The sequence below is a fragment of the Aquila chrysaetos genome, chromosome 13 (genome assembly GCF_900496995.4).
Source record: "Aquila chrysaetos chrysaetos chromosome 13, bAquChr1.4, whole genome shotgun sequence".
Lineage (NCBI taxonomy): Eukaryota > Metazoa > Chordata > Aves > Accipitriformes > Accipitridae > Aquila > Aquila chrysaetos.
This window is the reverse complement of record NC_044016.1, coordinates 32,818,049-32,830,674: the sequence shown is the minus strand read 5'-3', so window position 1 is coordinate 32,830,674 and position 12,626 is coordinate 32,818,049. Positions and strand designations below refer to the sequence as shown.

Genomic DNA, 12,626 nt, shown 5'->3' with positions numbered 1-12,626 from the left:
TTTATTAGTTGGGTTATTCTGAAGTATTTTGCATACAAAACTGACAGGAGTAAAGAGGCTTAGGAAGCAAATCCTATTATATGTACATAGGCCAAAAGATGTAAAAATTAGTTCTGAGGTGTTGCAAAAACAATATCATAACAATGCGCTTCAAACCTATAAATTTTATGTACTGTGTGGACAGTTTTTGGTGCTCATGAAATGTAAATGTTTGAAGGCAGGAAACCAGGAAATAATCTAGACTATAACAAATGTCTGCAGTTGATTGACAAGGCTGCATTTCAAGGCAGAACTGGGAGGAAACTATGAGTGGGAGGAAGGAATACCATTAAGTCTAGCAAAATTTGGACCATAATCTCAATTAACTGTGTAGTTCAGAAATAAGTCTGCATTTGCAGAGACCCCTTCCTTATTCTAAGTATATATCATAAAAAACACAAAAGCATGTAAGTTGGCATAGGTAAGCTCTCAAATATTAGTAAGTGTCATAGCAGGGACTGTTGCTCAGTCTGTGTGTAACGCAGTTCCCAGTCACGTAACCGGGTACTCCTTCCCCTGCAAAGCTCTACTCACTTCATGTGCCTCCTGGACGATGCACAGTGCACCAGGCACTGCATGGTATCAGCCAGGGGCTAATAGGAGATGCTTGGAGAAAGAGGGCATATAGATGGTGATCGTTCCATGGTTTACACACTCTTATCCTCTCAGTTACTGTTTGTTTTTTCAGGGTTTGGTTTTTTGGTTTTGGGGTTTTTTTTAAGTAGACCTCCAGAGCTGCAGGCTATGTATCTGCAATAGCCACTGATGGATTTAGTTTCCGTTAATTTTGTCTCATCCCTTTTATTAATAAGCTCTATATTTGTAGCTTCCACAGTTTGCTGCAGCAAGTTTTACACCCTGATTTTATGAGGGGGAAAAGTATTTCCTTGTTTTTGACATCTGTTACCTGATAATTTTGTTCTGTTCCCTAACCTCTTGAATTGATAAAGGCAATGAACAGCAAAACACCTTTTCAAAAGGTGTCAGGTAAATATAGACAAAGCTGAGGTACAATCCATGCTTAGTCACTGAATACTGATGAAAGGAAAGGGTATTTGCTCTAATAAACTGCTACACCCATTCACAGGTCTGTGTTAAAGTTGCGCTTCCCACTTTTAATACTGGCATCTCCTGAGCAGCGTGCTGCCACGCTGTTCAGTCTAAACGTCTTGACTTCCCCAACGGTGAAGTTCATCCTATTCCTCCCCGTTCTGGTTCCTTTGTGAAGAAGCGGTCTCTTACAAGTGACTTTCAAGTCTAAAAACATTTTACAGAAATGATATTTCCATTAACAGATCCTTCGGGTTCGCCAAGAAAAATAAAAAGAACTTCAGGCCGTTTTGCTAACCTTATTTCAACTGTTGCTGACTTTGTTAGTCTTCCAGGCTCAGCGGGTTCTTCAACAAAGTCCTGAAATGGCCTTCCTTCTGAGTGGTGTCTGGTTGCTCGCGGTGAGCCAGGCTCTAAAACTGTACCATTACAAGACACCGATGTGACAGTTAAATTAACTGCCTGGATGTCCCTCGCCAAAGACTATCCCGTCATGCTGCATGTTAGCTGTGGGGTTTTTTTTTAAAAGTACTGGATAGGAGCCCAAACTGACTGAAATAACTCAACAATGCTCACCACGCTCAATGTATTTCAAGTACAAAATACTGGTAAAATTTGTCTCCAGACTGGTAATCTTTTTAACAATTTTAAACACGCATCAGGCTTTCTGTTTCCTGGACACTGCTATACAGCAGCATTGAGCAGCAGTTGTACAGAGAAGGTGGTATATTCTAAGTGCCCAGTTTAGGACAAGGCATTATCCACTGTGTCTCTCATCCTGCAGAAATACTCTCCTGGGACAGTGAAATTCTTGAACAAGGCAGCTGTGGAAGCTATTTCTATAACTTGATATCATAGGTGTTACTCTATGACTAAAACATGCATCCTGTTTTTAAACAGGAGAAGGGATCAACTGCATTAAGCTGATGAGGGTTAGACAAGGAAAAAGACTTCTTCAGAAGATTACTTTATCAGTAGCCCTGCTTTCCTAAGAAGACTTCTTCTGAAGACTGCTTTATCAGTAGCCCTGCTTTCCTACGTACTCCAGATCTTTGCAGCTCCATTTAGGATAAAATTCTCTTCTCTTTGCATAGGTTTGTCATCTTCAGTGAAGTCATGATCCTGTTTATGACAAGCCTGATAACAAAAATATTTTAGCCTATACAGCCAGGGGATCAGCTAAGAACAAGACTGATGGCATTTGGTGCTGTACAAGCGTATCAGCACATGGGCAGTGCTCCTCTGATACTTTGTCTGAGAACAGGAGGAAGAAATCCCATCTGAATCCCTCTACCCTGCTGTCAAAGGGAGGAGGTGTACTGGTATCCAGTTCTGGAGAAGGGGATGGGAGGTGGCGCAGAAGCTGTGAGTGTCAGGGCACAAGACCGGGATCATAATGGTGTCCACTTCTATTTCTTTGCTGCCACTTCTTTCCCCCCACCCAGTAGCGATGCTTCTGTTCACACTGCTACACATCATGCAACACCACCAACTCCAGCAGCTTTGGTAGGGTAGCAGGGCAGGTCAGGCAGCTTGTTGAAATAATCAAGCTGCCTTCCTTGCTCGTAAATTGCCTGTAAATATTTCCTTCATCAAGCCTGGGTTTTGTTTTGGGGTGGTTTTGGGGTTTTTTTGTTCCTGTGGCTTAAAATTGTTTAACAGAGGTAAGCTGCAGCATACTGAACTACCTGTTTCCATCCAAGAGAAGTCTTTGGTCTTGTGATTTTCTTTGGGGTATTTGGGGGATATCCTGAATCCCTCACCCCTAATTTGGAAGCTGCCAGTTCAGACTTTGCTTTTGCTTTTATATTTAGGCAAGCGGGCTACCTAGACAGCAGTGAGTGCCATAACTCTATTCAGCAGCATAGCAATGCTCCCACTGAAGCGTTGAAAGGCTGGGTTGCACATGAGTCTTGGGAAGTTCCTAAAAGCGATGGGTAGAGGAGAGGTAGATGGACACTAAGGGGGAAAAAGGCCGCTAGGTAACAAACCAGTCTTGCCAGAAGGAGTTTCTTGGTCTCTGGACAGCAGCAATGGTACCTGTCCACTCTGATGTCTGCCTTAGGCCAGCCCTGGACCTGGCTTTGCAATAGCAAGTGATGCTTCGTAGTTCACAGAGAGGGAAAGGACAGTGCAAATAAGGGCAGAAACTGCTGTGTGCTTGCTGCAGTGATAAACTGGGGTCACGCTGTAAGACAACTCCAGACAAACTAGTGCCAACTGCATCTGGAGGATGGCCATTTGTCTGGCATCCATAAAAGCACAGCAAAACGCGTGTAAAGACAAGTTGCCCTTTAGAACTAGCACAAATCCTTCCAGAGCTGCACGTAGTTCAACACCAGAAAGCAGCCAAGCCCAAACCTCGGGATGCTCAGGCATCCCAAGGTCTGGAGTTGTGAGTGCACAGGCAACTTGGTAGTATTTTAGGTTAACACAACCTCAACCCATTGCTGGAGTTGAAACGAGGCATGTTTGCACAGCTTTTGCTCATTTTTTTTGTACTGGTGAGCAGCTTAGCTGGAGACTTCTGTGCTGGACTGCTGTTACTTTTGCCATTTTTGCTTAAGGCAATAGCAGAGCAATCTGCATGTGGTAAACAAACTGGAGAAGAATAGCCAGAATTTTAGGCGCTCTTTTCCCTCCTGGCAACTCCGTTCCACTAGCGCAAATATTTCATGACCACTTGGGATGACTCTATAACCATCAGTGAGTTTGGGGGTGGTTGTGGTTTTTTACGCTATTTTTTTTCCTCAGAAGCAAAGCCTAAAAAATTGAATGTAAAGCTCTGCTGCATGTAAACTTCCTGTCACCTTTGCCAGTCAGATCTCCTTGTCCTGGAGGAGGCAGGGGGTGCTTGGCTTTCTCTTTTCTTTTTACATTATTTATCCACAGTTATTTATCACTTCTCCAAAGTCTCTCAAGAGAAAAAATCCTGTGTTCTCCAACAGCTCTCATCCTGCAGCCAGCGCAGGAAACACCCAAGTGCAGAGAACCTGCCTTCCTGAAGCACTGTTTATGTCCATATGGATTGTTTTATTGCGAGCGCGTCGTGCTGCTTACCTGCAAAATTTTATCGAGATCACCTCACGCATCTTGGTGACATCTACATACGAGGATGCCAGAGCCCCACCCTGGGCGCCTTGCTGCTCGAGCTGCGTGCGTTGCCCTGGCTCGTGTGGACTGTGCACCTGGCGATGGGAACTGCATGCTTCAACAAGGTTTAATTTCACGATGGAGATGTTTCATTTGCCTTCAAATGGCACTGCAAAAGAACATGTATTGTGGGATTTCAATGCTCTGTGTTGCTTTTGTACTGCTTGCTTCACTTGATGCAAAGGCTTTTGCCCTGCAGTGCCCGGTTGTTTCTCCTTGCAGATGCAAAACAGGCTACAAAACTATAACCAAATATAAATTTAGCATTTGCAGTTTAATGTACAACATGTAACCCCATCAGCTTTCATACACCCAGATAACCTGGGGACAGCACAGGCTGGGCAGGACAGCCCACAGCACCTCAAGCTTTTCTGGAAGATATAAACTCACATCTCTGCAAACTTTCCCAAGCGTGCCCTTCTTGCGGTGCTTGCACCTGCCTCCCTTTCACCTGTATCCTCCCCTGCATTCACCAGCTTTTCCCCTCCACACCTTCCAGCACCCCACAGGGGAAGGGGGCCCGGGCTGTGGCAGGTTTGGCAGGAGCCCAGCTATTGCCCCCAGGCCGAAGGTTTGCTCTCTGTCCAGCGGCCCAGACTCCAATTCATCCCCAGCCCCTGGAGATGTGGGGTGGTCAGCCTGGGGCTGGCGTGGTGTCCCTGCAGCCACAGGGAATGGCGCTGGCTCCCCCCGGGGAGCACTATGGCACTTCGTGAAGCTCCTCACAGGCCACAACAGGCTCAACTAACCCATCCCTCCTATTAAAACTATCTTAATTTATTGGGTCTTTCCCCCTTTTACAGACTATCCCACCTAGCTTTGCTCCAAAAAGCCCCTTTGCTCAGGAAAGGCGGGTTTGGTGGGTCCAAGGCCGCGTAAGGGCGCTGACCGGGCCCTCTCCTCACCCGCGGGAAGCGGCAACGCGCTGCGCTGCCTCTCCAAAGGAGGAGCGAATTAACCAAAACCAGCGAAACCGCCCTAAAACTGGGGACGGGGGGAAGTTCAGGTCAAGATTCCCCCTCCGCCCCCTCACGGGGCGGCGGCCGGGGCGGCTCCGCGCAGGCCGAGGCCGAGGCCGAGGTCTCTCCCCCTCAGGCCGCGCCGGGCGGGCACAGGGCGTCTCGGCCCGGCCCGGAGTAGCTCCGCCCCGTCCCGCCAGTCTCGCTCCTGGCCCGAGGGATCGATTGGTTGAGCCTCTATTTCGATTGCACCTCGGGGAAGTGGCGAGCGCCAGAAACGTCCCCCAGGTGTTCTCCGCGGAGGAAGAGGCGTGAAAAATCGCCTCACGCTCCGCCTGGCGCGGGAGCCGGGCGGTGGCCTGCCCCCTGGCGGTCCGCCGCGGCGCAGGCCGCTGAGGGGAAGGCGCGGCGGCCCGACCTTAACGGAAACGTTGGGCGAAGCGTTAATTAAAAGCGAGGCGTTGGTCGCCGGGAGCCAGTGAAGCCTCTCCCCTGGCACCCGCGGAGTGGGTAGGGGTGAGCTCCCACACGGGCACCGCTCCCAGAGGCCTCGGTGTGGAGTGGGGGTCGGCGATGGCCTAAACACCTGCTGGCAGGCCTATGGCTGACGCTGGTCCCCGTGTGTCACCCCGCGCCTCGGCAGCCGAAAGCTGGCCGTGGTGCTCCGCTGTTGCGGGGCTTTGTTCGTTTTGGTTCTGTGAGGTGCCCCAGGTGCTGGAAAATGAAGATGGGATTTGGTTTAAATGTACAGTTCCTCCTCGCAGCCTCAAAGGACCCCATGGTAAAGGGCAGGGAGGTCGGGTGCGAGAAAGGAGGAAAAACAAACATTTTGGGTGAGGCTGCCGCGCCGCTGCCCTCGCAGCGTGGGTCTCAAAACGTTTCAGCCGTCACCTGAGGGCTGTGAGGAAGGTTTACGCTAATTTACTCAAATATCAAGGGGAACAGCTCTGGCAAGGTGGTGGTTTTCCCAGGATGAGGCTCCATCCCTCAGCACGCTCACTGGGTGTGCTAACCCCTCAATTTCCCTAAATACTGGGAACTTAGCTATATCATTTGTGGTAGTGAAAAGCTGTGTTTGTGTTTTCTCCTGCTCTTTTCACACAATTTTACTCCTTTGCAGACTTTAAAGTGTGGTTGTTCAAACAGTGCTCTAGCAAACCAAATCTCACAAACTGACGTTAACTAATTCACAATGAAGCTTGACTCAAAATTTTAAAAGTAAAGCATAGGTATCCCTATAGTGGGCTCCCCAGAGGGGAAAACAGGACACTGGGGTTAGTTCCCTGCTCTGGCTTCCAGTACCGCACAGCCACAGGAAAGCTGCATCTCTGGTGACTCAGTTTCCTTGTATTCCTTGTCCTTAAATCAGGGTTAGAGGCAGCAGATTCTTTGGAAAACGGCTTGTACCTGGAGCAGTAATATGTGAAGAAAATGGTAACAAGGAAGGGCTGTTCGTATGAATCCCGTGGGCTCTAGTCCGGGCACAGAGTCAGGCATGTGGTGTCTCTGAAAGGCAGCTCTGCCCTGGCTGGAGGTTTTCTCTTGTCCAGACCAAGACCAAACCCAAGGACAGAGGCAGGACGCACGGTGGACACAGGCCGACAAGGCCTGATGGCCAGCCGGAGATGGCCTCCCCCGGCGTGACCTGCACAGGGCCTGGGCGGGAGGCACAGGGGAAGGGGGCAGAGTCCCTGCTTCCTTCTCCCGGGGTCGGCGTGCCTCAGCCCCCGGCCCCCTCCCGGCCGGGACTCCGCTGTCACCGGGCAGGCCGGGGCAGACTCGGACGCCATTTCGGCAGGCCCCGGCCGCCGGCCCCATCCCCTCCCCGGGCCCGGGCGCTGGCTGGTGGCCGAGGGGCGGCCCGGTGGCCGGGAGGAGGCCGACAACCGCAGCCTTATCAGCGCTCTGCAGGCCGGCTGGGCCCCGGGCCGCCGCGGGTCCCCGGTTGCCGGCCCATGGGCGGCGGCGGCAGCGGCTCGGAGGCGCCTCCTCCTGCCGCAAGACCCGCGCGGCGGGGACCGGCAGCAGCAAGCAGCAGCAGCAGCTCCGCCGCACCGGCCGCATGGCGGGCTACCCGCCGCGCCTGCCCTGGCTGCTGCCGCTGCTGCGGCGGGCGGCGCCGCCCCCCGCCCGTGGGGGGGGGGTGCGGGGGTTGGTAGGGGTGGCCCTGTGCTCGGACGCCTGTTGACGCCGGTCCTCCTCGCTCCCGCCGCGCCCGGTCCATCAGGTTGGCGGGACGTCCCCCCCCCTCCCGCCGCCGGCCGTCCGTGCCGCTGCTGCCTCGCTGCCGCCGCGCCCTCCGCCGCCGCCGCCGCCTCCTCCTCCTCCTCCTCCTCTTCGCTGCAGCTCCGCGGCGCTCGCTTCTCACCCTTCCGGGGGGCGTGGGCGGAGGCCGGCCCCCGGTGGCTGCGGGCGGCCCGCCGCGCTTCGAGGCTGGGAGGCTGCTGGCCCTGGCCCACCCCGAGCGCTGGAGACTGACAGGTACCGGCCGCGGCCCGGGGCCGCCGCGCCGGGGGCCGCCCTGGGGCTTTGTCCGAGCGGGGAGGGGGCGGCGGGGCGCCGCGGCCGCGCTGGGCTCCCCTCGCCCCCGCCCGGAGGGTCTCCCGGGGCCGAGGTAAGCGGCCTGCGTGGGGGTCCTGCCCCGCCGCCCAGCCGCCTGGGGGAGGGGGGGGGGCGGCCCGGAGCGGCCCGCGGCCGGGGTGAAGGAGGAGGTCGTATTTCCCTCCCGAACCGGAGCCACCTGGTAGCATCGGAGCACAACGTGGAGTCTTCGAGCGGGCGTTTTGATACCTGTAGAAAAGCTACAAACGTGCATTCTGCCCCCCTCTCCTCCTCCTCTTGCCACCTCTTAATTCGTTGTTGTTTTGAAGGGAAGGCAAAAGTTTTCGAAGTTAGAGGACTCTCCCATTTTGCTAGTAGTGTCGGCTGATGCCTCTGTGCGTGTTCAACGCTGGCTTCACAAGCAGCCTGCAATGAACTCAGGCCTGAGACTATATGGAACAAAGTAAAAGTGGGAATCCTAAGCTTTTTTAAAAAAAAAATAAATTGGAGTTCTGTCTCCCAAGAATTTCTTGCCTAACACTTTTGTAAGATGTTTTGAAAACAATTGATTTAGGTTTTTTTTAGCACCTATATGGTGAAGTCAAACACCACAGTTGTATAAATTGCGCCTTTAACATGGTATCGTCTAAAAAGAGTAGAAACAAACTTTTCTTGACATCGCTTCTTGTGGGGATAATAGTTGCTAGTAAGAAAACACTGTCAAATTACTACGTGGTTTGGGTTTTTTAAAACCACCTTTATGAGCGGACAGCACATGTGCTATCATGGCAGTGTGAGGCCTGTAGGCCTTTGCAAAAACTTGGGTAGTTCCCATGGAGTGAGTAAATGGTGTTCGAGAGATCAGAGGTGAAGTAGGTAGGCTTACATAAAGAGGTGGTTTTGAGAAATAGGAGATACTTTGTACAAGATTTTATTCACAGTGGATAGTTACAGAGCTTCATTACATGTTGGCATTACGTAGCCAAAATAATTTGGATCCAAATTAATTTTTGTAAGAAATTGGAATTATTTCTATGTTGTGAACACCTGTTTTATGCAGTTAATACCACTGTCTTGGGTGTGCAGAACAAAAATGGGGGAAAATTGATGGGACAGGGCTGGATGGAGGGGGGAAAAGGTACAATGTTCAGTAAGGTTTCAGTCTTGTTCGGGATTATTTTTCTTCACTGGCTTATGGACTAAAAAGTAAAAAGCCCTTTGCCAGTAACTAATGTTCCATCTATTCAGATTTTGGTGAAGAAGTGAGTATCTGATCAGATAGATTACCTTCTGATTTTATGGCAAAGTTCTTTGCTTTTCCCATTGAAATTGAAACAAATAAATAAATTGGTTATTTTAAGGATGGCTTTTAGGAGCCAAAGGCTCCTAACTAACTATGGGCTTAATTTAGTTCCCTTTAATGGGCACTTGCTGTCAACTTGTTTATCACAGGCAGGGTACCCTGTACTTGGTTGGAATTATGTTTCAAAATAGGGCTAAGTATCCTTAATCTGTGCCGTCTGCTCATGGTTTTATCTAAGTCGCTATCATGGTTACTTAAAATCAGCTACATGCAGTTTTGTCTTTTGAGATAACAAAATGGCCTGAATTGAAGTTTAAAAAAAACCCACAACACAACAACTTGATGATATCAAATCATGAGGATGGAAAAAATATGCAAATGTAATAGCTGCTTTTCAATGTTCTGTTGGTCTTGGTTCTGTGAATTTACATGAAATTTTTCTTCTTTATTGACATCCTAATTAAGGGACAACTTTTGTTGTTAAGTTGTAATTAAGTGGGAGGATGGAAAAGCTAACAAGGAAAATACTTTGGGTCATTATAGAGTGCAGGAATAACAAATATGGGTAAAATGCCTTGTAGGTGGTTGTAGGGAAATCACATCTACCCATTGTGTCTAAAATATGTTAAAATATGTTGTGTTTTGTCCTGTTGCATCTTTGTACTGAGAAACTAGTCCTTAAAAACTCACTATCTCTGTTTTTCCTGCATTCAAAGAAGGAGGAAGGTTAATGGTTTCACTGTATGAAACAATGAACCAAGGGTCAAACATTTAAATATCCTCTTCAAGTTCATGTAACCGGTAAAAAAAATGCTGTGGGATCTCTTCAGAGGCTTACAGGTGCTGTTTCGTTCTGCGAGAAAGTTGAGCTCTTCCAGATCTTCTGCACTGGTAGTAGTTGGTAACATAGGTGTATAGCATTACCGCTGTGAAGTGAACTGAAGTGTTATGTGCCTTTTCTGTGATTCCACGTGGCACAGGTCGTGATATTCTGCTCATTGCAATTGTATTTTGAAATTCACGGTCACAGAAGGTGAAGTAGTTGCAGTGATGACAGTGGAGGCCTGGGGAGCAGAGGATGATTTGTGAGGAGGTTGAGCAAGACTAGGTTCACCCATCTTGGTGTGGTGGGGAAATGGTGTCAGCTGAGGAGGTACAGGTACAGAGGTGAGGGTGACCTGCTCCTGTTGTGTCTGACACCAAAAGAGACAGTCGCATCTTGTTTTACGCAGGGCCTCTTCACCATCTGCTGGCTCAGGAAGAAGCAGTTTGCTCTGGCCAGGAGTTCCAGCACCTCCAGCACGCAGCACCCCTTGCAATACTCTCCTTGCAGAAGGAGGTTCTGACCCTCCGGAGCCTCTTAGGAATGAAAATAAGTGTACCAAATATCATACTGCCCCCCCCCCCCCCCCCAAAAAAATCAGTTTAATATGTTCCATGTTTCATGTCCAGTTACTTCTAGAGCTGGGTAGAGTTGCGAATACATTGTAAACAGGACATATGTGTTAAATTTTGTTATTCTTATTTAAAGTGGTAAAATACTATGTGGCTAAATACTATGATGGGAATTCACTCTGTTAGTGGCCACAATTTTGTGTAGTTTGTAATTAGGAGTTTGTAAATTCTGTAATACCTCCCAGGTTTAACAAAGGAGAGAAGTCATTTTCATGAATTCTTTGGCTGATCCTGTGCAGTCAGATCAGGTAAACCTGTGTCTTCAGTTAAATTCCATTCCCAGGGAAGAGGACAGGGGCATTGTTGAAATTATTAAATCCTGCTGTGTGTGCGAGGCTACAAAAATGCCCTTTCAAAATGATCCCTTTTATTTCCTCCAGCCTCCTTGTTTTTCCCTGTGAGAATCTGTCTGTTGCACTTTATCCAAACCACACTCAAAGGAAACAATAGTTCTATTGAATTGTAAAGTAAGCACAAGGAACTCCGAAATTTTTAATCCAATAGCAAAGTGTGCCCTTTTCCTGTATAACACTTCCTGCACACTGAGTAAGAAGGCTTGTTTTGTACACAGGTCTTCTCTAGAGATGTGCAAAAAGTGTTATTTCAGTAGTTTTAGAATTTTGGGCGTAATTTCTAATCGCTGTTTTCCTATAGGTTAAAATTTGCCGTTAAATCAGAAGTGCACTGCCTTATTCATAATCTGATTTTTCTGTGCTTTAAAGTTACGCCAAGTGATGCACTTTCTCCTCCTTGAACAAGAAAGACTGAATTGCTGTAGAATTATCTTTTGTAGTTTCTAATAAGGAATAAATGTCTATAAAAGCAATTCTTAAAGAAATGCATTTTAAAAAAATCAAAATGTTGTACCTAAGACTACCTGAATTTTTTAGGTGTATTCTTTGTAATGGAGTTCAGAAACGATTTTAATAATTCATTTAATTGGGGATGATTGGGGTAGTGAACAACTTTAATTTTTTTGTGCAAGATGCCGCTAGAAATGTAGAATGCATCAGCTGTGAGTATTGCTACTAGAAAATCATGCTTTCGGTTATTTATACTTGTACAAGATGACATTTCTTATGTCAAGTACTTGAGTAGGAGTATCTTTGAAAACTTCAGTTATGTTAGGAAATTAAATTGGGCAGATACTATGTATTTAGTTTGTAGTAACATTTAAATGGCTTAATTTTGAAACTTTGCTCTGTAGCATGAGTCTGAACATCAACAGGCAATCCACACATTGTTAAGGATATGCTTTTCCCACCTCCATTTAAAAGTTTATTAAAGTCAGACAAGTGGCATCTCTCTGAAAAATCAGTTTTCATACACCCATTCCAACCTTGACAGTGAGTCAAATTAATTGTAGTGTGCACAATGGGAAGGAAGCCAGTCGGAGCAGAGGCAGGGCTTACAAGCACTAGAATACCCTTCTCTTTGGAACCTGGGTTGAACCCCAGTCTTGTAAATCTTGCTGTTCCTGTGCTGTCACCCTGTAGCTGGGAAATTCCTGGCCAAAATTTGGGTTCACCTCTCAAGTCCACGTACGTGGCCACTGTTTTTTGTTACTGTATTTAGTTACTGTGAAGTGGTTCTGCTCATCTGAAAGCAACTCAACAACCACACTTAACTTGAATTTTCTGAAGGCAATTCTTGTGGTTTTAAGATCATAATTCCTATATGTGTGGTATATACAGGGGTAACTTACTCGTCGTTTTCTCATGTGCAGTGTGCCTTTTGTAGAAATGAAATAGGCTACATGTTTTTTGTTGTTTCCCCCCCTAGTTTTTCTTCTGATTTTGTCAATGTTTGGTATGAAACTCACAAAAGGTCCAAGCAACCTTGTAGCTTTATCACAAAAAGGTTGCTTTTCTGTGGCTAGCTGGTGACAGTTCCTTATTTTAAATTGGTGGTGAACTGTTAATGAAACTGCTTATGTAAGACATTGCAGAAATGGTAACTGCTGACCACTGTGATCCGTCAGGTGCTTACAACTTAATTTCTCTACGGAATGTTTTTGCTGCATTATTTGTGTAAATTGTGAAGATAGAAGGAATCATAGCTAGATTGGTCTGACACAAAGACTGTCTTCTACACAAAATAGATATGAACAAGTTAAATGCTTTAAT

General features: G+C 47.8%; 1 protein-coding gene across 1 annotated transcript; it reads left to right on the top strand.

Moving 5' to 3' along the window:
• The first annotated feature begins 6,657 nt into the window (after positions 1 to 6,657).
• On the top strand, positions 6,658 to 8,209 carry LOC121233768 (basic salivary proline-rich protein 4-like). The gene is given in 3 exon segments (XM_041128543.1): positions 6,658 to 7,194; positions 7,196 to 7,322; positions 8,072 to 8,209. Coding segments are annotated over 3 exon segments (633 nt in total). The 5' UTR covers positions 6,658 to 6,826.
• The last annotated feature ends 4,417 nt before the right edge of the window (positions 8,210 to 12,626 follow it).